This window comes from Diadema antillarum, unplaced genomic scaffold (assembly GCF_040938485.1).
Source record: "Diadema antillarum isolate AM-2024a unplaced genomic scaffold, OU_Dant_1.0 seq00001253_RagTag, whole genome shotgun sequence".
In the NCBI taxonomy this organism is placed as follows: Eukaryota; Metazoa; Echinodermata; class Echinoidea; order Diadematoida; family Diadematidae; genus Diadema; species Diadema antillarum.
In genome coordinates this window covers 362,501-387,281 of record NW_027272039.1, presented here as the reverse complement: position 1 = coordinate 387,281, position 24,781 = coordinate 362,501, and the positions used below count along the sequence as shown (strand labels likewise).

The 24,781-nt window shown below is 39.3% G+C and overlaps 1 protein-coding gene across 1 annotated transcript in view; it reads left to right on the top strand.

The window, feature by feature from the left end:
- The first annotated feature begins 4,965 nt into the window (after positions 1-4,965).
- LOC139745324 (protein Wnt-1) overlaps positions 4,966-24,781 on the top strand; it is a 58,387-nt gene continuing 38,571 nt past the window's right edge. Inside the window, exon 1 of the mRNA XM_071655725.1 lies at positions 4,966-5,057. Within this exon, the coding sequence (XP_071511826.1) occupies positions 4,966-5,057 (92 nt within the window). The remainder of the gene's footprint in view (positions 5,058-24,781) is intronic.

The following is a 24,781-nucleotide window of genomic DNA, read 5'->3' as shown; positions in this document are numbered from 1 at the left end:
AGCGTTGAACTCCGTGGTTGCGTGACACACAAAATATTAACTCAAGTAGGTAAATATCGAATGGTTGGCATGACGACGAATTAATACCTTTTTTTCTTGAAAGAGAGACCGATTTACCTATCATATTAATTTCTAATTCGTCTGAATTTCGTTTATTATTCTTTTTTACCTTCGCTGATATTCATGTCGTATATTGCATTGAATGGTTTCATGTAATCAAACACACATACAAGATATTTATATAATGTACTTAGTATGCATGCATATTTAAACGGTACATAGATATGTGTAAATCAGTTCGCAAACTTACTTATTAAAAGAAAGAAGATAGAATAAAATCAGACGATATCATCACATGTCATTGCCTTTATTTATTACTTATTGTTGCTGTTGGTTGCAGCCTTAGCACCATAACTATAATTGTATTACACAGGTCCATATATGAAGGGCTTTCAACCAAAAGGCGCTAAATCCATTGAAAAATAATTTATTTAGCGCCTTTTGGAAGCAAACTCTTCACATTTATCCACGATATATCACGAAGCACATAGTTAACGTGTGAATGCTAAAATCACGTCGTCTAGTTTGAACAGTGCCCTTGAATTCATGAAACAAAATGCAAAAAATAATGGGTGTGTTGTTGTTGTTGTTGTTTAATGAGTGCCATGTGAAAAAGCTACATCACGAGTTCCTCTGTAAGCAATATGCCTCTCACTGTCTTCCGGCTGTCGAAGTCAATACCGTAAGCACCTCTCCCTCGTCTTCATCTTCTCAAACATCGCTCGTTTGGATTTGGAGACACCTGTTTCTTGCTCGAAATAAACTTTATTATAGTTTTCTATTTTCCACTTACCTCTTATACGTTCGTTATAGACGCAAAACTTTTTTTTTTTCACCGTCACTTAAGTGCGCTTAATAACTACGGAAGTTTCAAAGGTTGCAAAAAATGGTGATGGTGGTGCTTCCACTGCAACTGATAATGATAAATATAAACATAAACATAAATATACTACTATATACTACTGATAATGATAATGATGATGATGATGATAATAATATTTTTGTGGTTCCTTAAGAAGAGATTCTTTTCCTCATATAAAAACCATTCTCTCAAACTTTCTCGCCTATTGACTTGATGAGAGCCCCCCTTCTTTTTTTTTTCATGTTCAAGTTTGTACAGGCATGACGGCACTAATGTTATGTCTCGGACAAACGATGGTGATGATGATGATGATAATAATAATAATAATAATAATAATAATGATAATAATAATAACAATAATAATGATAATAATAACAACAATGATAATAATAATAACAATAATAATAATAATAATAATAATAATAATAATAATAATAATAATGATAATGAAAGTGACGATAACAGTGATCCAAACAATGAACGCAATGATACTGCTACTTCTTCTTTACTACGACAATACTACCACTACCACTAATACTGATGATGATGTTCATAATGACAATAACAATAATGACAAGGACATTATGCAATAAAAATCATGAAATAGATAGATATAAAGAAGAATCATAAATATATGTCTGCTTCTGGTAATGATAATGTTGATAATGAGATGATAACAATTACAATCATCTTATTCTGGATCATAGACACCTTCGTCATCAAAAGAGTTATCAGCTTTGATCAAATCAAAACAAGAGATTTGCTGAACGTAATACCCTAAATACATTATATACCACTGTACATGTTCTTCTGAGTGACTAGTTGTTTCTATCCCCTCGTGACCCCTTTTAACTCATCAGCTATAACATACCCCTTCTTTTAGTACAGATCCCACACACCGGATATGTATGTTCTCATGTAAACTGGCCACGCGGCTGGGCGAATCAGGGTGAAGTCACGATTTGTTTTACGAGGGTCAATCGACATCGTGGGCCGAAGCCAAGTGAATGGAAGTGACGATAATAGGCTCCGCCCCTTCTTCTTTGAGAATAGGGTACTCACACTTTGCCACATTATGACGTCATGTCGGCCTTTATCCCCGAATCTGAGAAACGCATTCAGGCACAAATTAATAACTTCAAGGATTTGATGAAATGAGGAGTTTAATGCCTCCAGTTGGCTGCTGAGGGATGGTCATTGAAATTTGATGATCTCTTTAATTAGGACTCAGGAATGTGTAGTCACTGCCGGCGTGTAGTGGTCTTTCACCTTTTTATGTTAGCACCCTTTCGTAATCGCTCTTGCCTTATTACGGTGTCACAAACCCAATTACAATACGGACAGAATCTTCCTGATTGGTATTTTGCTGACCAATTGCCTACGTTTGTTTGTTTGTTTGATTGATTTTTCACTTGACAATTGTTTGGCAACTTCCTGTATCGATCCATATATCCCACAAGCATCTGCTTCTCATGTAGATTCCCTCCACATACAGTTTTATTCATCCGTCATAAATGTACCCTTGAGAATGATTTCAATTGATTTTGTGCTATGTAAATGCTATTTGTAAATACTGAACTTATAACTTATAATTCATGTGTTACTTTACATTGTCATGGATGGATGTTGTAAACACAACCCTGTTTGATTTGTGTGGAAACTTAATAAATGAAATGAAATGAAATATATGGAAATTTGTTAATTCCATTTAATGAATTAAAAGGAAAATGATGAAAATGAATACAAACTGATCTTATTATCAAAAGATCTCTTCCCAAGGTACATTAAGAAATTGCACCGTTCCTCTCACACCAGCCTCTTTCCCCTTTAACATAATAATGAGTGATGATATCACCTCAGTGTTTTAGTTTTCTTTGTTTGCGTGACTAGTCCCAGTTTGACATTGTGAAATTCGCAGCTTTTAATATTGGTCCTGCAAGTGATAGAGTCGCAGTAATAGAGTGAATGGCTAGTTATACTTTGCCGTTAAGTGACTTTGGTAAAATCATATTTCCAACGCTGACGAGCTCAAGGAAAAAATGATCAACGAAGCAAAAGCAAAAAGGCACAAAACATGAAAACAACAAACAAAATTAAAGACATAAGGCATTGATAACTTGGGCAACCTGTTTTTCCCCCCTAGTAGACGTTATCCTATGATAACGATAACGTAAGGTCAGGATTGGTAAGTTTGCTGAATTGAGCCTGCGAGATTCCAGACATCATGTCAGTTTGACAGATGAACTTCTTCATCTTTAATTCGTACTTTCTAAGTCACTTAGCTTGATTCAAGTCAAATAGCGGTACTGCCGCTTAATAAATGCGGGCATTAGAAGTTATCACTAGAATGAGAACTCATCGAGGACGTGGACCTAGCACACTGGATAATCGATATCGGGTTTAAGTTTCAGGGTACTACAATCGTGTCTATTCATTGAGCGTGTGAACTTAGTTGTTGTCTGCAAAAACTTTACACTCGTCCCCATTTGCACCGATTATAAGGTCGAGCGAAGAGTTGCTTTGCAAGTCTTAAGTGATTACAACAAAAAAATAATGGGTTGTGGAGACAGGAGACAAAAGTGTTCTGTAAAAGATGGACCAGTTCTCACGGGGGTCGCCCTGTCAAAGACGATAAAAAGAAGACACTGAAACTTGGGAGATGAAAAGCCCCCGATCGTCAAGCCCATTTTGCCTACTCGGGTTAAGCCAGGCCTTTGATTGGCTGTGACGCTTGACCAATGAGTGAGCTCTATTCAGGGCGTGCGCGGCGTGCGGTTTGTAAGCTATTGTTTCACACATCGCCACACAGTCATATCAATGTCCCAAAGCACTGCGACGTTCGCGAATAGCGACCTTGCCATCAAAAATAGTTCTAGAAAAGAAAACAAGGAAAAAAAAAACAAGAACTGACTTGTACATCCCCGCTCGTGTGTTCATCGTCGGTTTACTATTAGGTCATTAATATCGCCTTAAGCCCTGTTAATCCACGCGAAAAGCCGAGAACAAGCCACGCGATTGCAAACCTTTCTCGGGTTGTTGGGATCATTGAGGAGAAATACCGAGAGTTCTTGTCAGCCTGTCGACGTCTCGTTACTCTCACTGGTACTTCTAGTTTTCGAACGATTTTGCAAAGACGGAAAAGAGGCAATTTGAGACAAAGGAGAGAGAGTTGTCGACGGCGAACATTCGACACCAAGTTGTCCTTTTTGTCGTCTGCTCCACAGTTCTTACGGGAGCATCCCTGCTTGGTTCTGAAAGAGGTTTCTATCTACTTTTCCTCTTGCGAATGGAAACAGTATATTGCAAGTTGGTGCGGCGTTCTTGTTAGAGGACGACGTTTAGAAGACTGAGCCGGAGATTCGGTGATAAGCACGCAGATCGGCTGGCCTGGCCGAGAGGTTTAGCTTGCTCGCTTGTGCAAATTTTTGTTTGCTTTTCAAACCTCCTCGGATGATCAGTGTTGCATTCTTCTTCTTCTTCGAGATCAACGAATATCATCGGGGGGAGAAAAATATGCCCTCCGGCGACTTTGAGGAAACGACGCCAGTTTAGAATCCCCCGTACCGACCACTGCGGACATAATATTCGCTGTTTAGGAAGACTTTCCTGTGTAGTCTCCGACGGTGCAAAGAAGCTAAGGAAGGTGCCATCTCAGTATGGATGCTGTTACCAAGAGCATGAGAAAACACTTATAGAAACATTTCCTGCAAGTAAACGCCTCGCACTTAAAACAAAGAGGCGCTGAGGTACACCAATCGTCTTCGTTGCCTGTCTCTCTGTCTTTCTGTATTCTCTCACCCTCTTATTTCCCCTCAAAACTTGTATCTAGGGTAATCGAATCTTGAAGTCGCCTGTATCGAAGGAGAGAAAAAAAAAACCCGACAGAGAACCGAATTTGTAAACTTGGATTGACGGGCAAGCACCCGGGGGGTTTCGGCCAGACGTTGGAGGATATATGGTTGTTTTCCTCGGGTTGGATACTTCATACATACACATCTTTTTTTCCCTTTCTTGCTGGAGTTAGTTTTGATGAGCAGTCTGAGATGAAATTGGAATGGTTTGTAGCCTTTTTCTTCATTCCCACCGCCAGCCTGCTCGCCAAGAAAACGACGGCAGCGTCCAGCACAAAATGGTGGTAAGTCCGTCTTCATTTCTTTTAGTGTTCACCTATCATTACCACGGTCAATGTTGTGTGTTGAAATATTATGTCCGTGTCTTTCAGTTACGGCAGCGCACGTTGTATTTTCTTACGGTTTTTCGTTTTCGTTGCTTTTTATTTTCTGTCACTCTTCCGTGACAACGAGAAGTAAACCATTATGCTTGTGGTCACCTCTTAGCGTTCGCCCAGATGGCATCACTACGCAAAGAGTCGAATGATGACATACTTCCTATAATGCACGAGCGTACATCCAGAAGTGCAGCATCACTGTGCATATGAACACGCTAGGCGAAAGTTACTGAGAATGCTTAATTAAGAGTCTGATGAGAAGTATACTCTTCGCTGTCTAATCAGCAAATAAGGGCTCTGAGAAGCTTAAGTTTAAAATTCTCTCTGTGGATAGTTTACACTTTCATATTAATAATTTTGTATGTTTTCGTATGTTTTTGATTTTGTTGTGTCATGAAATGTAGACCCCCTTTTTGTATTTAGTGATATGGACTAAACTTATAACGAACTTGTCGCAGAGGTGACGATGACAGGGCAGTGTTTAGCCTCCGGCGTGTACGATACACCCTCAGTGCGACATACGTTAAAAACGCTTACATCCCTGTTCAGGTATTAAACATTTAATGAGCAGCGACGTAATCTAGCATACCATACTCCCCCACTCACGTCTGCACGTGTATGCATAGAGCAGCAAGATGCTATAGCCTTTATGAAGTCTCCCTCATAACAAGTGGTGTTAATGATTTGATCAGCTATTTGAGGTTCAATCTTTCATGGGTCTTTTTTTTTTGTTGTCTTTCCTTGAACAATTTCTTTGACAGTTATTTTGTCTCTTCTTGAGGAATATCCAGATCGCTTAAGTGATATCTTGCAACATTGCACGAAATCATTGCTTGCCTTATCCTGTTAGCCTCCTTCCAACTCGATAGAATGTTCAATAAGCTACCTAATAAAATTTTCTTATCATGATGGAAGTTTCAAAGTATTTGCGTTTTGTCTCTCTAATCCTAGATTTTCGTGTACATAAATGGACTGCACGTTGTTTTGAAAGTGGCTCCGTTCTCCATTCTAGGCAAGATGCAGTTCTTTAATCTCTTACACACATGCAAATATGTCAACTAATTCACATGTTCTACACTGTGCATGATGGGAGTTAGTATAACATGCCTCTGATGTGTTTCCTGCTGGTGATTGTTTCTTTCGGTGCTCACCTACTGAAGAGGTTTTAATTTACATGCTGAGTGGTTTTGCATACATCAGTTAATAGAGAAAGAATGATCTATTATGGATGATGTACAGATTGAAACATGACTGTAGTGTTTAAAGCATTTGAGCTGTGTTGTTACTATCTAAGGCTTTGTAACGCTGCCTGCATGTGTCCCGGGTTAAGGTTACGATACGGAAGAGGCTGGGGAATCAATTCTGACACACACGTGTGTCTGTGGCGTGCGATCCGCGGATGAGCTCACACTCCAGCGGCTCGAGGCGGGCTCCCCTGGCCGATACACACTGCGCGATGACAGTACCTGCCGCGCCTCCAAAACATCAGCTTTAATCATCGGCAGCTGGTTCCAAGTGCAGCCTAAACATCAAACACTTGCACTTTCCGCCTTCTAGGGGGGTCATAATCTCTATGACTACCCGTTCACACGACTCGACATGAGTAAATGATTTCTAGCCAGACTTTCCTCTGTAACTCTTTTTTCCTTATCGATCTTATTTGAAAGGCTAAAGCAAGTTGTGTTTGGCGGGTTGTAAATACGGTGAGATATAGAACCCACAATAGCTTCCAGGCACCCATAAAGCATCGCTCGCTTTGGCACTATCACCGCCAAGAGTTAAACTACTCCTTCCGCTTTCGACATGTCTAAAGTTCGGCAGCGAACAAGTAATCACACGGGATACTCTGAAGAACTAGTAGATAATAGTAAGATTGGATAGAAGGAGAAGAAGAAGGAGAAGAAGAAGAAAATGAAGGGGAAGGAGAATAAGAATAATGAAAATATGAAGATACAGCTAGTTGCGGTTTTGTTTCAATAGGAATAGTATAGTAGTACTAGTAGTAGTAGTAGAAGTACAGTGTAGTAGTAGTAGTGGTAGTAGTAGTAGTAGTAGTAGTAGTAGTAGTAGTAGTGGTAGTAGTAGTAGTAGTAGTAGCAGCAGCAGTAGTAGTACAATATGTAGAAGTACATATAGTAGTAGTAATAGTATTAGTAGTATTAGTAGCATTAGTAGTAGTAGTAGTAGGAGGAGGAGGAGGAGGAGGAGGAGAAGGAGGAGGAGAAAAATTAGGAGGACAGAATGAAGAAGAAGAAGAAAGAGGAAGAGGAGGAGGACGTGAAGATATGATTGTTGAAGAGAAGGAATATATGATTGTGAAGAAGGATTCGACTGTATACAGCAATCTTCTACCAATCACTACAATGTCATTGTCATCTCATACCCGACGCACTTGTACTTCAAAAAATAAACTTCAAAAAGTACAGTAATATCATCATCGACGAAACGCAAATTAGCAGAACTTTACACATTTGGAGAGACAATATTCCTTAAGTCTGACAAAATTTTTGACTCCAAAATCTATACGTGTTATTGTTAGATCTACACTAGTCTTGTTACATCCTCACTCACATCCCCCTCTGTTTCAGAAGGGGCAAAGCATGCAGGAGCAGCTGGAATGAACGAAAAAAATGTTATTTCTTCACCTTAAAACTTATTTTTATAAACCTCGTTTTCTTGTAGGAACATCGGGAGCTGTACGACCGATCTTCAAGTGCTTTTCAACAAGGTTTAGATCAGATCAGTTCGGTTTTATTTCTGCATTCCGTTGTCAATAATACAGTATAACAAACTTCAACAAAGTGTCGGCAATACTGTACTCAAATACTGGGCAACGTTAATCGGTCGATGCTTGTGTCGTCATTCCATGGCGTATCTCTCTCTGTCTTCCTCTCTCTCTCTCTCTCTTACAATAAAGATATTATTGGGCTTCGGAAATATGACAATTGGGGGTTCCCCATAGACGAGTTTGCCCCCCTTCCGCTCCTTAACGATTTCAGACCGCCGTACAACGGAGGGGGCGAGATCGCAGCATTTGATAACTATATTTGTCACCGTTGTTCTCCCCGCACTGGGGAGATGTAAATTCAGCGGCAATGTCAGATACCAGGGAAGATAAGAATGACAGTGGAGTCATGACATTGTACCCTTCATCACTCCCTAACGGACTCTTACGAAACAAAGTACAAAATAACGAAAAACTAAAGAAAAACAATTCAAAGAGTGAGAGGGGTAATTCGTGCCACCCATGAGCCACCACTGAGCATCAAAGTGACATGATGTATTGATTGAAGGCAAATGTTCTAATTCTGACTGTAGCAAGGGAGTATTAGGGGTGGGGTGGGGTGGGAGGTGGGGGAGGTGATGGATCAAGTTCACAGTGCAACGAATCTACGGGCATTAACTTGCAATGATGAACCGAAACCCATGGCACAATTCTCGGGATACGTTTCCTGAGACATATGGTTTGTTCTTTTAGCAGGTGGAAATGAACAACTCAATGTCAGATCTAGATATGTTAGCACCGGTGATGGTCTCTTTCAAGACTTATTAATTATCCACTTTTATCTAACTACATTCCTTTTTTTTTGGGGGGGGGGGGTAGGGAGACCATACGTATTTATCGATGATAGGTACAAAACAGTACGGAAATATCTACGATGTTATATCAAGACGATAGCGAATAGTGCATTCGTAATCCCCAAGTATACAATCTCATCTTCGTCCAGTTCTAGCAACCGAAAAAGGCGAAGGGTTATTAAACTTGTGATCGTGAAAAAGCAATGCTGTCTGTTTCACTTCTTTGCAAAAGTTTGTGCGCTTGCAGATTATTATTATTATTGTTTTTTTTTTAAAGCGAGGGTTGATACTCTGACTTTTGATCCTGTAATACGCTCTGTATGAAAATCAATGCCTGTTCGAGTTTTATAGATCCAATTATACGTGAATACGGGTTATGCAGTTATGGTTGATTGTGGTCGGTTACGGCTTGAGACACGCAGGGCAACCTTTTATAAGAATAAACAAAGCCAGCAACAATAATGAGCTGTAGATATGAAAATACACCAAGGACCCTTATTGGACGATAAACACACGGAACTAAGGTGCTGCGCCACTATAAAATCATAAATCACTCGATAAACGACACATTATTGCAGGAGAGTAGTTATTATACCAATGAGCATACTCATGCCAGATTGATGAATCAGTGTGTCTATTACCTGATGGTACTGTATCACCTTTCAAAATAAAGAATGGCTACTTACGTCACTAATCAACTTAGATGGAAAGTTAGGAATGGACAATAAAAAAGACAACCCTGTCCTATCCAGACTTACCCCCTTTCATGGAAGAAATTCCAGGAGTAACGTACAATTTGGGGGTAAATTGGGCGCGAATCAGGAGATGTTCAGCACCTTGTGTGGTGGAGATATTGGTGTGAAGAGAGCAGCAGTTATTACCTGTGGTAGGTAAAACAGCAGTATTGGCGCGTATCTTGTGAAGTGCGGCCACACAATGGCTTTTGCTTTGGGCTTCAACTTTGCAGAAGTGGGTTGGAGGTGTGTGTGTGTATGGGGGGGGGGGGTGCAGGAATACCCCCATCTTCTGTAGATCACGTGACTAAGACAAGCCTGATCATTACTTCTGAAAAAGGTTTTTAGATTGTTGCAATTATTCTTGTTCGGTCATGGGCCTTTTACGAGAATAGCAAACAAGACAGTATTTACTCTTTGCTCCGATTAAAAGAAATGGTAATGTAAGGTTTTGGCGGTCTCTCGATCTTTTGGATACATTATTTTGTACTGTCAATGAACTCAGACTTACTTTTGCCTTGCTGAATTTGCTGTATTGATTGAGTATGATTTCATTTCTGAATTTTCTGTGAGTTCGATGACGAGTGGCTAGTGTTCAATTATATACTAAATGATTGTTCTCTTTGTTATGCTTTTATTTTCATTTTATTCCTATATTCTCAGGAGATTTTTTATAAATACACACATGATAATTTCAAAGGTCTTTCCAAATTATGTACTCTCCCCTTGTCAATACGCTATTCATTATCATAGAATATATTTCCGCACCGCTCTTTTTAATTAAAATATCTGTAATTAAGTTTAAAAATCAAAAATTAGTACATACAGATGTTATTCTGGTACTATTCTGCATGAGTCAGCCTTTCCAATGTGGGATGCGCATGTCTGACATGCCAGGGTTGGAAAAAGTAAACGCTATGATATGCTCACTGGAATCGTGTGGCTTGCGTAGTAACTCTATGGGTGACGAAAAGTCCTACAGACAACAGGTTAACTGAATCATTATGATCAACAAATCTTCCTCCAAGAAACCCATCCTGGTTGCTCCCAACATCTATCACAGAGATGTTCCATAGTATGCAAGGCGGAAAACAATATGAATCAACGAACCACGAAGTAATTGATGAGTGAATGTAATATGTTCGTATAGCTGTATGAATCTGTCCATCAGCAAGGCCATTATTCGTTGTGGACGATGCTTTTCTAAGCTACTTCGTTGTTAGTCGCGTTTATCCTTGATTTGACACAACGAAATGCCAACCATCTAATCTATAATAACACCAATCAACCCAGCAGTTTGAATGTGCCAAATTTTCACTTCAAAAGTCCATCGACATATAGGGGGGAGTTGCTGTGTTCTGTGATGTCTTCATCTTTACCAAAACAAAACAAAAACAATTATCAGCGGGCTTCTTTTGTTCTTATTTGCCTCGGCTAGCTGATAAAAGGAGCGATTCTTGATTTCATTGCATGGACTTTGAATCCAAATCATTGTATCATAATCTGCCTCCAACTTGTGGTTTTCATCCAAGAAAATTATATATTTTCATTTGTGACTAAAACTCTCTCAAATAGCATTCTCTCAAATAGCATTAGCAATGATAAAACAACAAATCTGCACATAATTATGCACTTGCACCCTAACTCACCATTGCACTGATGCATTTTGTAGCTACCCTATTCGGTTACACAATTTGGTATGTATTAAATGATTTGTAAAGAAATATAAGCCATATGCTTTTCCTGAGGCCGCCATCAAACTCAAGGTTCAGCTTAAGATGACGGTCTCCTGCATTTTGTATGTATTAACTCAATTGAATAATCAATGATTTTCCCATTGTTTTTGTATGATTATAATTCACCTATACAATATTTCATTATTGGCACGTTATGACTGCATTTCTATTCATCTTGTGTTGGATATGATATGTTACAGTAATGGAAAATTGTTTGTTATGTTGTATAATACTTTATGAAAATGCAGAAATTAATCAAATCAAATCAAATCAAATCAAATGAACGCACACATACAGTACACGCACACATACAGTACACGCACAACAACAGCAACAACAAGAACAACTACAACGACAACATCAAAGCAGCTTCACTTAACGATTTTAACACGAAGGCGTGATCAAGTGATGCTGGACTACGTGTATTCATTTCGACACGTGTGTTCTTTCCTGTAATACAGTGTATACCTCACGCTCGCTTTTACCTAGAGCGCTATGTGTGTCTGTCAACCGTATCACGACAAATTATGAAAATTAACCCAGACTCTGACGCCGCAATTCGGCTTCAACCAACAGATTCTCTTCCGGCGCTCGAAGATAAAAGACACAGAAAATATCCCTGACTAAGGGAGGAAGCTTACAAACTGATACATCCTACCCTGAAAATTCTACAGGGTGTTAAAACCCGAACCAAAGAGCACTCAAGTCTTGGCAAGAAACGTTCTCGCATATTTTGTTTGGTTTGTTTGTTATTTTCCTAGTGATATTTCTGCGTGCTTGTTTTCTGAGAGCGTTGTGCTGTCATGTTCGCGCCCTTTTGCTCACACTGGAAGCTGACGGATGCCTGCTGGCATGAAAAATGTTCCTCTTTAAAGTGTCGGGCCATGTCCCGAGATAGCTGTAACTTTGGCGTGTGTCACAGTGACGTATTGCTCCAACCCCCTCGTCTGCCCGCCCGTAAATAATCCAGCGAAGCGTTACGAGAACGCGACCGGGGAAGCGGTCGGCTGCAGACGGGCGGGCAGCGCAGGGCCGAGTGGCGAACGTCACTCTGAGGTGCACAGCCAGCGTGTTGATTAGAACACGTAGGATGCGGGCTATCTATAGCAAGTTATGCATCATTATCTCAGACATCATTCCCATCTGTCTTTGTGTGTGTGTGCGAAATTATCTTGTGCATTATATACTCTCTGTGACTTTAGATGATATGGCAAATGTGACTTAACACATACAGATATGCATTTGCACATGTATGCGTAACGAGAGAAAATGTTTTCAGCAGCACCTGTGAACATAAACTGCAAGTGTACAGTCAGAATTCTTCGTTTATTTCATATATCCATATACACTAACAAACGTTATATACTTACGCATTGACACGATAAAGATAGCAATAATAGTAATGCTGATAACAAAAATAATAATGTTAGCAATTACAATATTTATGATCAACGTATGCAAATTTCATTTCATTTCAGTTTTTTCATATTTCTCACATAATAATATCACAATAAAGTATATTGATACGAAAATTATAAGGAACATAATTTGAAATAGAACTTCACCGGAATGTTCAAAAGTTTGTCTTGGTATAAACACAAGGTCTGTATACATGCGAGTTAAACTGAAATCATAATGCGAAAAAATATGATGGGGCCTGCGTAAAAGCAAGCTTGTATAGAGCCGCAGGTCCCGTGATAAAATCAGATTAGGGGACGTATAAGTACAGGTATTTTTTTAGACCATACTATAACTGGGGGATCCGATTAAAACGAACAAAGATCAGATCTAATAAGTGTTACTAAATAAAATACAGAAAGGTCACATGTTGCAACTATAACCTACTACAAGTAAGGACATTGGGAGAACAACGACTGAGATTGTAAGGAATCAAATATACACACATACACACATGATAAGTCATATATACATGCAAACATATAGGCCTAGATATATCAATATACCTGTATATCTAGATTTTAACATATCTTAATTATACACATTCGTTAATTCCTATCTTAATTTTCTAATATGCATATGACACACTCTATACCTATTTAAATCCATTCTGTATCATGAAACCTTTCAGTTCAGTCTGTATACACTGAATTTTCAAATTTTCGTTTCTATTCACTGAACTGTAGATGTACATGCATGTTACAAATGTAATTTGTGTGGAGAACTTGATAAATGAAATTAAATGAAATATAAATCTACGCCAAAATGAAATCATTTATACACGCACACACACACACACGCAAATACATGCGTTATATCTGTGAGAGGTGAGAGACAGCGAGGTTAAGATATGTATGTAAGTTTGACATGATCATAAACTAGCTAGCACTTATACTATTCTCTCAGCAAACACACACGCCGCGGCATTCTTTCCCTAAGCCCTGGCGGATAGAGGGGGTTCTCGTCTTACCGACCGGAACTCCGCGTCAGATACTTTAGCATGTGGCCGTGGAGAGGCAAAAGTTCAACAGAAAGGGAGAGAGAGAAAAAAAAATCTCCTCCCCATAGGGTCTTCCAAGTTTGCAAGCCCCCGAGTTCTATTTTCTTCCGCAGTCTCTCATACACTCACCGCAAAGCGCTGAACTTCTGCTGTGATATACCCACAAATCCAGCTTTCTCTATTTATCATGTTAATCACATTTCTTTTTATGTGCTGGGTCAGATTATATATCATGTATATATGACTGTTGCATGAACATGAATGAGACTATATATGTATTCATATATCCCTGTGTGTTCATGTGTCTGTGTGTCTAGAAAACGGTGTGTAACCATGGTAACCAAGTCCATAATCAAAGCCACTTCTCCATAATTCATGATGAAATTTTATTTCATCTTAGGTAGATCGGGAGAATAAGCACAGTTGGTAGACGTCATCTTAATTTTACCTCTTCAAAGAGGTCCCACCAGACTGTTTTTTTTTTCTATTTTCCCATATTCAGTTCAGTTATCATTTATTTTCATCCAACAAAAGAGTGAAACAAAATACAAAGCATACATCACAAAAATCATATATTGTTTTACCAATTTGTAAGAAATACAATGCTGCATGTAGACCATATATTTATGAAGAATAACCGAGAACATTCATTCATACTTTGCAAGGTTGGCATAAAGGTAAATATGGAAAAGAGTGGTCCACCGAAAAAAAAAACCCAGGACTTTTAAAACGTGGATCACTAAAAACGTTATACGTTTCATTCAAAATCTATTCATGTACAGCTAAAACGTAGCTGTTGAATGTAAAACAGGTGACAAGGACATCATCATTATAAACAGGTACTCTTCTTAAGTACAAAAAATACACATTCAGATTAAGCTAACGATGTTAGAGCCTAACAATTGTAACATTGTTAATTCAATTCAATTCAATTTCATTTCATACTTCTCGTATATATCATTATTACATCAAAAGTAATAGTACCTTGTACCTTGTCAATAATGTGTAAAACAAACAAAAACAACATACAATGTAAATACATGGTATTTATATTTAGTAGTTATAATGATGATTGGTCGAAATCTCGGTTTGGGCTGTACAAAGAGAAATATGACGGGACCTACAAGAGTTGTACATGAAAGCAAGCTTGTTTGGCTGTAAGCCCCGAGCAATAAGTGTTTGTAAAGGTGAAAGACAAACGAAGAATGTTAACAATGCTACAAAGTTCGTCATCATTCACACTTCATACTACCCATCGACTAGGAACTATTTCTATGCAAATGATGCTGACGTGTGCTGATTCGAGACACCCTCATCATCACTTATGTCGCTGAATAATATCTAATATGTGCCATCTGATTTATAGTAATTTTTTACTACTTTTCTTCATATTACTTGGGCAATTGTTGGATACACTGTACACCCACAAAAAAAAAACCACACACACAACAACCTTGAAACTACGATTCTGCCAGTGACGTCATTTGTCAATTACTAGTTTTGGTAAAGTACTAGTATGATTAACAAAAGACATTGGAATACACTGAGCATAACTTTACATGTTTCCATGTTCTTAACAATGATAACAAAAGGACATCGCTGGGAAACATACAAGTTATGTTCGACCTATAGGAGAATTAGTGCATTCCAATGTCTTTTGTTAATCACATTAGTACTGTAGCAATGGTTGACAGATGATATAAATGGTAAGAACTTTGGTTTGGAAGTTATTATTTTTTTGTGAGCGTATCCAAGTAATGTAAAGAAATATAGCAGAAATATCATTACAAAATATTCAGCACATATTTAGATTTTTTTTTTGGGGGGGGGGGCGGGGGCACATAAGAGATAATTAGGATATCATTAGTCAATGCAAGTCAACATGCATTTGTATTGCATATATAGTGCCTTTAATATTGTCTCATTGTAATTGTTTCAATATCAGGACAGTATTCTCCCACAGTCATAACGACGACAAGACGAAAAAAGGAGAGGAAAAGAAATGCCATGAGCTCGTTACCATAGCAACGTCGATCAACAACCTGTAAGACAAGGAAGACCAGCTGTGTCAGGCAAAGACGCGGGCGAAATAGTGATACCCGCCTTCTTCGTGTGAGGATACATGTTGTAGATAATTATGTAAGGTACTCCGATTTTTTGAAATTCATCGCTGTTGCTATAATCTATAACGGAAGTAGATAGATACAAACTGCACTGCAGTAACTAGCAATCGGGCAAACCAACCAAATTAACTGTTAAGCAATGAGCACGTTTGTTTGTCTTTTGTCTACTTGGTTGTTTTCTCTTTTGGGGCGAATGCTTTTCTTTTGTATGATTCAATCAGTTTGCGATGGATCTAAGCGTTTTCGGAGAGTTGGCGAGGGACTACAGAGTATACATATAAAAATCTTTGGCGATGACTACTGAAAGCCGTGACACATTGGCACGGGTTCGATACCCACAAACAGCAACACAACACTAAAAAAGCAACAACAACAGCATCGTGATACATTGGACATCACACTTAAAAGATTGTTTCATAGTAAAATGTTTGCCATCAATCATTCACCGCACCGCTGTGAAGTCTTAACACCCGCCAAAGCTGTTTGAATGGGGATTCATCGCACCATTCATTGGTTGGACCGTGCCAAATGCTGTGGGGGAAAAAAATATGCAGGAGTACAGGCTGCTTCTCTCCTCCCTCCCCCCTTCGTTGTCATGACAATGTCAAATGTGAGCAGAGGCGCCAAGAGTTTTGGCTGTTTCACGTAATGTCTCACGTATGGCGAATAGACATAACTTTGTCTTTGCGTGAGTTGTGCGAGTTCCCAACAGGAAGTGCCAAAGGAAGCGAAACCCGAAATTTTAAAGGAGCGAAGAGGACATCCGGTTGATGTATCTTCGGAAGGTGTGTGGAATTCACGCATCATAAGAAAGTTACTTCAAACTAGAAATCGTTTATCGACAACTTCGCGCAAATGAACAATCAAAGACGAGTTTGAAAAGGTTTTCACACAATGAGGCTGCTATAGAACCAGGACGTATCCTTAACGAACCGTCCTATGTTCACCAACCTAACCAACTTTTCCCCGACTTGATTCTTACATGCATCTATCAGACTGGAGTATACTGTGCTTCTGATATAACTCAATTGCTCCTTAAGATCAACATCTTCACAAATGGACTTTTTTTTCCTCACAAGAAGATGCATTTATGTTCTTGTGTGTGTGAACAAAATCACACCCTCAAAATGACCCATATCGTCCATCACTGCTTACGCTTGCTTTATCAGGATAATGCAATTATTCTGGCAAAATGTTTAATTACAAATCGTAGGCCAACCCCCCCCCCCCCCGTCACCAGCGAATTGCAGGTGTGTTGGTTGGACCCATCACGCTGCCACATTCAGAGCGAGCATGGCGTTTATTGCACACCATGATGACGATGCACTGTTCTCAAGCGATGGAGGTATGGATCTTACACCCCTTTCCTCCACTTTTCTGCTAATATTACCCTCACCATCACCTTCTGCTCGACCGTCTGTTCCACTTCCCCGCTTCTACCAAACATAACTTTCACGACCACATTAAAGCGCAGCCCTCGCCAGCTTACCCCAAAAAGCATCGCTCAACCCACCCCCCTTCGCACGAATATCAGCAAGAGTTTAATGTTTCCACGACACATGCATACAGTATGAATCACCCCTAATACATAATTAAGATTATCCGCAAGAGTGGCATGCGTTTTTTGCCTTGTCTTGCCAGCTTGGCTGAAACTCCGAAATTATAGACTTTTGAGGATAGAAACCGCCTTTTGGTTTGGGAACCAAGGTCGTGAGTGGTGTCACAATGAAAATGAGCCCATTACGGTATGAAATTAGTATTACTGCGGTGAGCATGATCACACTCTATTCAATAAAGCGAAAGCTGACGCTAGTCATCATGACAAAGTCATGCCGTCAAGCTACCCCAAAGCTCATTAAGATAACGTTGCAAAACATCAACGAACATTTCCATTGCTTACGGAATATGGCAGATGGCTCGCGCATAATCTCCAGATACGTATATACCGCCAATCTAACAGAATATGCCACATTCATCCCAAATGGGTTGCAGAGTGACATAGGTATTACCGTTTGTGTTGAAGGGTAGTATAAGTAAAAAATAAAATACCTGGCTAAATGTTATGTTAAAGGTGTTATTTTTCTTGAGCTCCAGATGTTCTAATTCCTGCATTAAAAAAAAAAAAAAACTTTTTGAAGACTTGTTTGATGCAACTGAAGTAAAGTGTTAAAGAATGAGGTGTTTCTTGGAAGGTTTTAAAATGACAATTAGTGTTATGAGCTTCAGTCTAGTGACAGACTAGTGATTTGCTTCTTATTGTGCAATGTTGTGTAAGTTAAGTCAGTGTTACTCATGGTCATAATGACGATGAAAATACGGATGACGCAAATGACGTATCTACAAGCTTTTATTAGTCACAACTAAATAAACGAAAGTAAATGGAATGAGATAAAATAGGAACAAGGAATGATGTAGTCATGTACTAATGATAATAGAAGTCACACATCAACAAGAATGATAATAAAAGATAACATGAATGAATGATTAAATTTAAGAATGAATTCGCCAACACTAGACAAAAAGTTCAACATACCCACGAGAGAAGGACAAAGGAGATAAGAAGTCAATGTTAATGATGCTAACATCATTCAATTCAGTTCAATTTACTTCAGTTTTTCATCCATAGAATGAAATCAAAACCTGGACGCTGTCTGATTAAATTTTGTGTTATAGCATCATTCCAATTAAGGGTTACAAGTCTACTAATTACAACTAACAAGTCGCAGAAGTATCAATATGAGACCTATCGGCTAGATAAAAGACACGTGGTTGCTCAGTTTAAATCTGGACAAACTCCTCAGGACCACGGTTCTACTTATTCCGTAACCCAAAGCACTGCGTTCGCAATTACTATTGAATCAATCATTATGAAGTTTTATAATTCAATCAAGGACCATGAATCTTCCCCCCTCCCCCGAGTACACACATTGTCGTAGTGAATGTATGTTGCCAACAACTGTAGGTGAAGATGGCATAGCCATGAGTGGGCGAGTTGCTCGTGAGTTACCTGTAACCATGTCACGCCAGATTGCAGCCATGCGTAGGCAGGGAAATCGAAACAACAGGCCCATTATTATAACGTGTGTTCCACCAGAGGAAGAAAAAAACAACATCAAAACATGTGTTTGAGAAATAGCTGACCATAATGAAATCAGAAAAGCGCAATATTAACCAAACACCAGGATGATGGCCTCGATAAAAAAAAAAAGGGGGGGGGGCGGATCCTTCTTCTCTCATCCTTTGCTGATTAACATCTGAACTTTGAGAAATATTTTCTTGGTTCGAACAAGACAGAGGTATCGTAGTCTTGCGACGTAACTTAATTTACAACTGGGGGGTAATTCACGATGACTCACGTAATGAGATTTTTCTAAGTTGCGACATTAATGATTCAAGAACGTAAGATCTTCGCATGAAATGCGCATTATGACGTCACACATCGTGGTCGTCTGATCAGCGCGATACCTGTGATGCAATTACTTTAAGTACGAAGAGGTGCAGAGGAGATGCACTTGGCGGTATAACCCCAGTGTTTTAACTTTCAAACTCTTCCGTTCGGTCGGATCTGTTATGTCACTTTTGCTCTTTGTTCGAACCATGAAGCAATCTTTCCTTCTCCGGCTGATGTGACAGTGTTTGATCATAATCTTTTAACTTTTGTACATACCACCATTTTGTCATCCTTGTATATGATCGTGATTATGTTCATCGCAACTAAAGTCCGCATCACCAGCATTTCTCCCATCATCCTTGGTGTTTGGTCACCATAGCAACGACACTGCCATTACCTCCTCAACCACCACACTACACTACGTCCATCTTCTTTACCACATTTCCAACAATTTGGTTTCAATACACACACACACATACACCATGTCAACCACCTATACGCACCACCACTTCCGCCACCAATACAACACCACCACCAACAATACAACACCACCACCACCAATACAGCACATCCACCACCACACTATGAACACCACTAAGATACCCTTTCCCAACCAATATACACACCACCACGTAAACAACGTTCACCACCATCTCCAATACCACACCTCAACCCCACCACACCACCACACCAAAACACTCTATTATCACGTTATACACCAGAAGATCACCTGATGTAGGATGCATTTAACAGACACCACTGCTGGGAATATAATGACTTGAGCGATTATACGATTATAACTTTCATGAATGGCATCGTCATTATTGTTAAAATTCATTATTGCCTCGATCATTTTATCAACGGGAAGAACATGAACAAAAGAATCACGATCAGCATGTCCCTGTCTTTACCATGATGAAAGTGGTTGAACCGAATCAGCGTTGTTACGCGTGACGCTTAAAGGCCTGTATCGATCAACCAAAGGAGTTCTGCCCCTATACCCTTTTCTCATTAACCCCTTGTTTGAGGAATATGAAAAGATACCCAGTACGCATTTCTAAACTTTGATAGTTTAATCAAGGCATGCAAAATCCTGTCTTTCAATATACATGTCGAATGAAATGGCGGGACGAATGTCAGTATAGCTGATGATGAATAATGATGATGATGACGAAGAAGTAGAAGATGATGATGATGATGATGATGATGATGATGAAGAACGACACAATTTGCCACCTTCGCCACAAACTCATCAAAAAATGAATGAACACATACATGCACACCAGACTTAAGTTGTTTATTCTAATTGTTACTTTGTTTACGAGGAACATACATATCCCTGGAGGTACAAGTAGTATTTGTATGATCAAATGGAAGGGGGTTGCCATCTTTACAGCAAGAGTCGATGCTGAAATTATGTAGGGGGGACCTGAAGGAACTATACTCGGAGGTAGGAAGTAATCAGTTTATGATGTGAGTTCATTTATTGATGCCTCGCTATTGCGATTGTGAGGTCCAAACTTAGTTCACTTTAATCGCATTTGACGCTGATGATATCACGGAGATCATAAGGGCCATGTTCCGTACAAACTCTGGAGTTATGCCACATGGTTTTGATGACTTGCTGAAAATACGTTTATAGATGTTAGTGTTACTTATACTGATCATGCATTCATTGTCAGACAAAATTGTGTTCTATTTTTATCCCGTATATCCATCCTGATTTTTCTCCTACGAAGAAAGTGGAGAGCTATTTCTAACAAGATAAGGATAGTACTCACCAGTCCTATATCAAGGGGAGCGTCTCAAAACACGTGGAAAATATGACCATGAAGCTGTATATTAACTTCACCCCTTAAAATTTGATTAGGCGCGTAAGATTGATATTATTACAAGCTAGTACCTCATGCAGCTCGCGTATTGCCACGGGCGTGAAGGGTTGAGTGAAATCCAAGATGGAACGTGTGGATTTGATAGACATTCGACTTGATCAACTTATAATGAAAGTCAGACCTAATCGTCTCCGCTAGATGCCCCAATTATGTGACGAATTATGCTAATGACTGCACGACACACGGAAGGTAAGGAGCGGACAGGCGCTACATGCGTACCTGGTTTTGTCTACACGTGGAGTTGGTGGAGGTATTAAGTGCACCCGCATCATCAGATTATATTGAATTCTTCGCGCGATCAGGTAAAACGTGTAGATCGCAAAGAGCAAAAGGTGAGAACACTATTTTCCCAAGGAACGGGACTTGATGACTACGTACAACGGAGTTAACGCAGACAAAGGTCATGTTTTCCAGGTGAAGAACATATAGCGTAGGCCTACCAGTAAACGGATAACCGGAAGTTTTGCGGGATTGGTATCGTGGCGTGCAATTCACATCAAATTGAATGTGAATGGAAAAAGAAAGTTTATGTGAAAACAAGTGGGCGTTTGTTACTCTTGAAGACAAACTTGTGCTTGGTGTGGTGGCAGAAGTATGATAGTGATGCATATCAACAGAACATAGGAAGTGATTACTCTTTTTTCCCCCAACGCTCAAGCTTATTAATCCCTAGTATTGGTTAATCATTTTTTTTTTTGCATTAAGTTTCACTTATTATGCCTAATGACGTAACGAACTTAGTGTCTGTGTGTATTTAAGCATACGAATATAAAACCAAACAAGAAAGGTGTAGCAGAGAGTTTATAATATGCCGCTTTGAAGGAATCTATCGACTCCGAAAAAATGCTCACAGATTACTAGTACAAGATTTCTTGCTTTGAGAAATCCTGTCAGTAATGGCGGACAACGATTTTCGTTAGAGGATGTGCATGAGACGCTGTTATCTTCGCTTGCTAGCAAGGCAAAGTGTGATTATTGCGTGCATGACCTCCGCAGCGAATCAGCTACAAATTTGCACGACGCGAAAGCTGCAACACACTGTACGACCTTCTGCGGGACTTGTCGCAGCCAATTACGCGCCTCTCGGTGGCGTCTTCGTGAGATGTGTGCTAGCATGTGACTCCCCGCCAAGAGAGTTTTCAAGGTGTCGCTGGCAGACGACGATCCAGCGCACAGTGCATTGCCCGGCGTGATGAGTCTTGTAATCTGATTGAATGCTATATGCGAAACAAGTGCGTCGGTAGCGTGATTTGACGAGAGAGAAATTCTGACCAGCCCCTTCTAGATGCGTTTATTGGCAACTTCAGATGTCTTTCTTCGCAGAGAAGTGAAACTTTAATCACCTTATCCATTTGCAGTTTTTAAGGTTATAACATGCAATATTGAAATGATGGTGAACCTTAAACAAGTAGGGTATGTGTCGAATCAAGCGCATTCGAGGTATCTTTATGTGTACATAAAGTCTCTGCACATTATGGAATTAATATTGTTAGTTACCAATGATTCTTTCAAAGATTTCGAGAAGAATCCACAATAACAAAGACGAACATCCCGAGCTTGTAGTGCATTGTTGGACCTAATGCACATGTGGGACCTACTATTTCAAGAAAATGTCCAATACATAGGCAGTGTCTTCGAATGTATGTAGATAGGCAAATGTTATGGTAACCACACAATACTTGTACTGATATAATTTGTCGGCTATTCGAATCCGTTCAACTGCAATCTACATTCTAGAAATTTATACGTGTCCCAACTCCTTTTCAACTTTGATGTCTTCATTTATGTAATCCGTTTCTTACCCGAGAGCATCTGCTATGACATTGGTTGTTTGCATTTTGTTTTGTTTTGTTTTGTTTTGTTTTTTGTCTGCATTGTCCAGAAGTCTTACTCTGCTTTCGGTGACACCGATGTTTGCATGTTAGCTATGTTTGTACACCTACAGTTTTTTTTTCTTTTTGTCTTATACAAGATGTGGTTTCATTTTCAATTTCTTTTGTTTTGAACCTGGATTTGAGTTTGTTTATTTTTTTTTTTAGATTCAAGTATTTACTCTCTGCTCAGGAAGAAAATGCTTTGGTGACTCACTTAAACTCAGAAATATTGAGTTCTCTGTTGTCACATCCAAATGCTGCTTTATCCAAAAACTGGCGACTATTTACAATTGACACCAACATCTATTATAGTGTCAGTACAAGTATGTTCTCTCCAGCACTGAATGAATAGTATCGGTGCATAACGCAATGCAATCCTCAGGGTGAAAAACAATAGCTTTCCTTCTTCCTATAATATACTTGAACCAATTACGAACTATGCTCTGAGAAGCTTTGTTTACTGAAATTACGCAAAACGGGAAACACGTGTTCGTTGTGAGTAAATACAGCGAGGCACCATACGTTTCCTCAAATCACGTGATCAAAAGTCGTTAAAAAGGCATAAGGGATTAGCACATCGCGCCGATTGCCTGAAGTAAGCGCCAATTCCAAATAACCGCATAAACAGGTGCCAGTACAGTCACCGTGATGCAACGAAGAGTGGGCATATGCGCTCAGCGAACTGACTACCTTAACATGATAGAGAACTCTGAATAGTGACGCTCGATTTTTTTTTCTTTTTCGATATACTGAGGGCTAATGTTTGGCTGACTTACTAAGTATGTGACTACTTGATTTCTGACAAGCTGGGAAGGAATGTTCTTTTGAACAACAGGAGGTTGAGCTATCCTTGACTACATTAGAAGTGTAGCCATGGTTACAACTCACTTGCGATTTGTGTTGATTCTAAACCCCTTCATGTTAATCTGCATGTTACTTTGTCATTGTCCTGTAACACATGACTGCAGAATTTGCGAATGAGAGAAAGCTCTTTTTCTTTTTCGCTCTATATCGGCACAGTTGTTGGATATAATTTCATATCATTTTGAGTGTGCAAAATCTTCAGCATTTCGTTTGTCCATTAAATCGATATTTTTTTCATTTATTGGTCCCGATCTCCTCATTCATCCGATCTTCCCGTTTTCATCATGACTTATTGACGTCACTTTTTTCACTGTGAAACCAAAGCAATGATTCTTAAACCTACTCATGTCAGCTTGCAAAAGTGAGTTAGTGAAATGAATTAGCATGAAAGTAGGTATATTATGTTGTTCTCCTGTTGTAACAAAATTGACTACTGTAAGAAGTATATAAAGTGTAAGTATCAAGTATAAGTATAAGGTACATGTATAAGTATAAGCATAAGCATAAGCATTTATGAGCATAAGCATAAGTATAAGTGTAAGAAGTATCACGACAATGATAATTTCTTGTTTCACAGTCGGCAGTGCATGTCGCGAGTTATCGGAAAGGTTCGGATGGATTTCGACATCTATCGACGGAGTCGCGTGGAACTTGAACATCTTATCCACACTTCGGGGGTTTTACGAAGGATGCGTCCTTCGAAAGTAGAAGAGTGGGGATCGACATGGATGCATCAACGAGTAAGGTGTCTTTTCGTGACGCCATTAATTTGTGAATGACGTTGGAATTAACCAGCCTGGGCGTCAACAGAACTCTACTTGCATCGAATGCGATCGCTACGCCACACTAAGGCAATTACACAGTTGACGAAAGGCCTAATGATGTATGGTACGCCAAGCGTTCTAAAAACTCGCCACTTAATCACCATCATACATGAACCAAAGAAATACGCTGCACAGGGTGAAAGCATTATTCTCTGA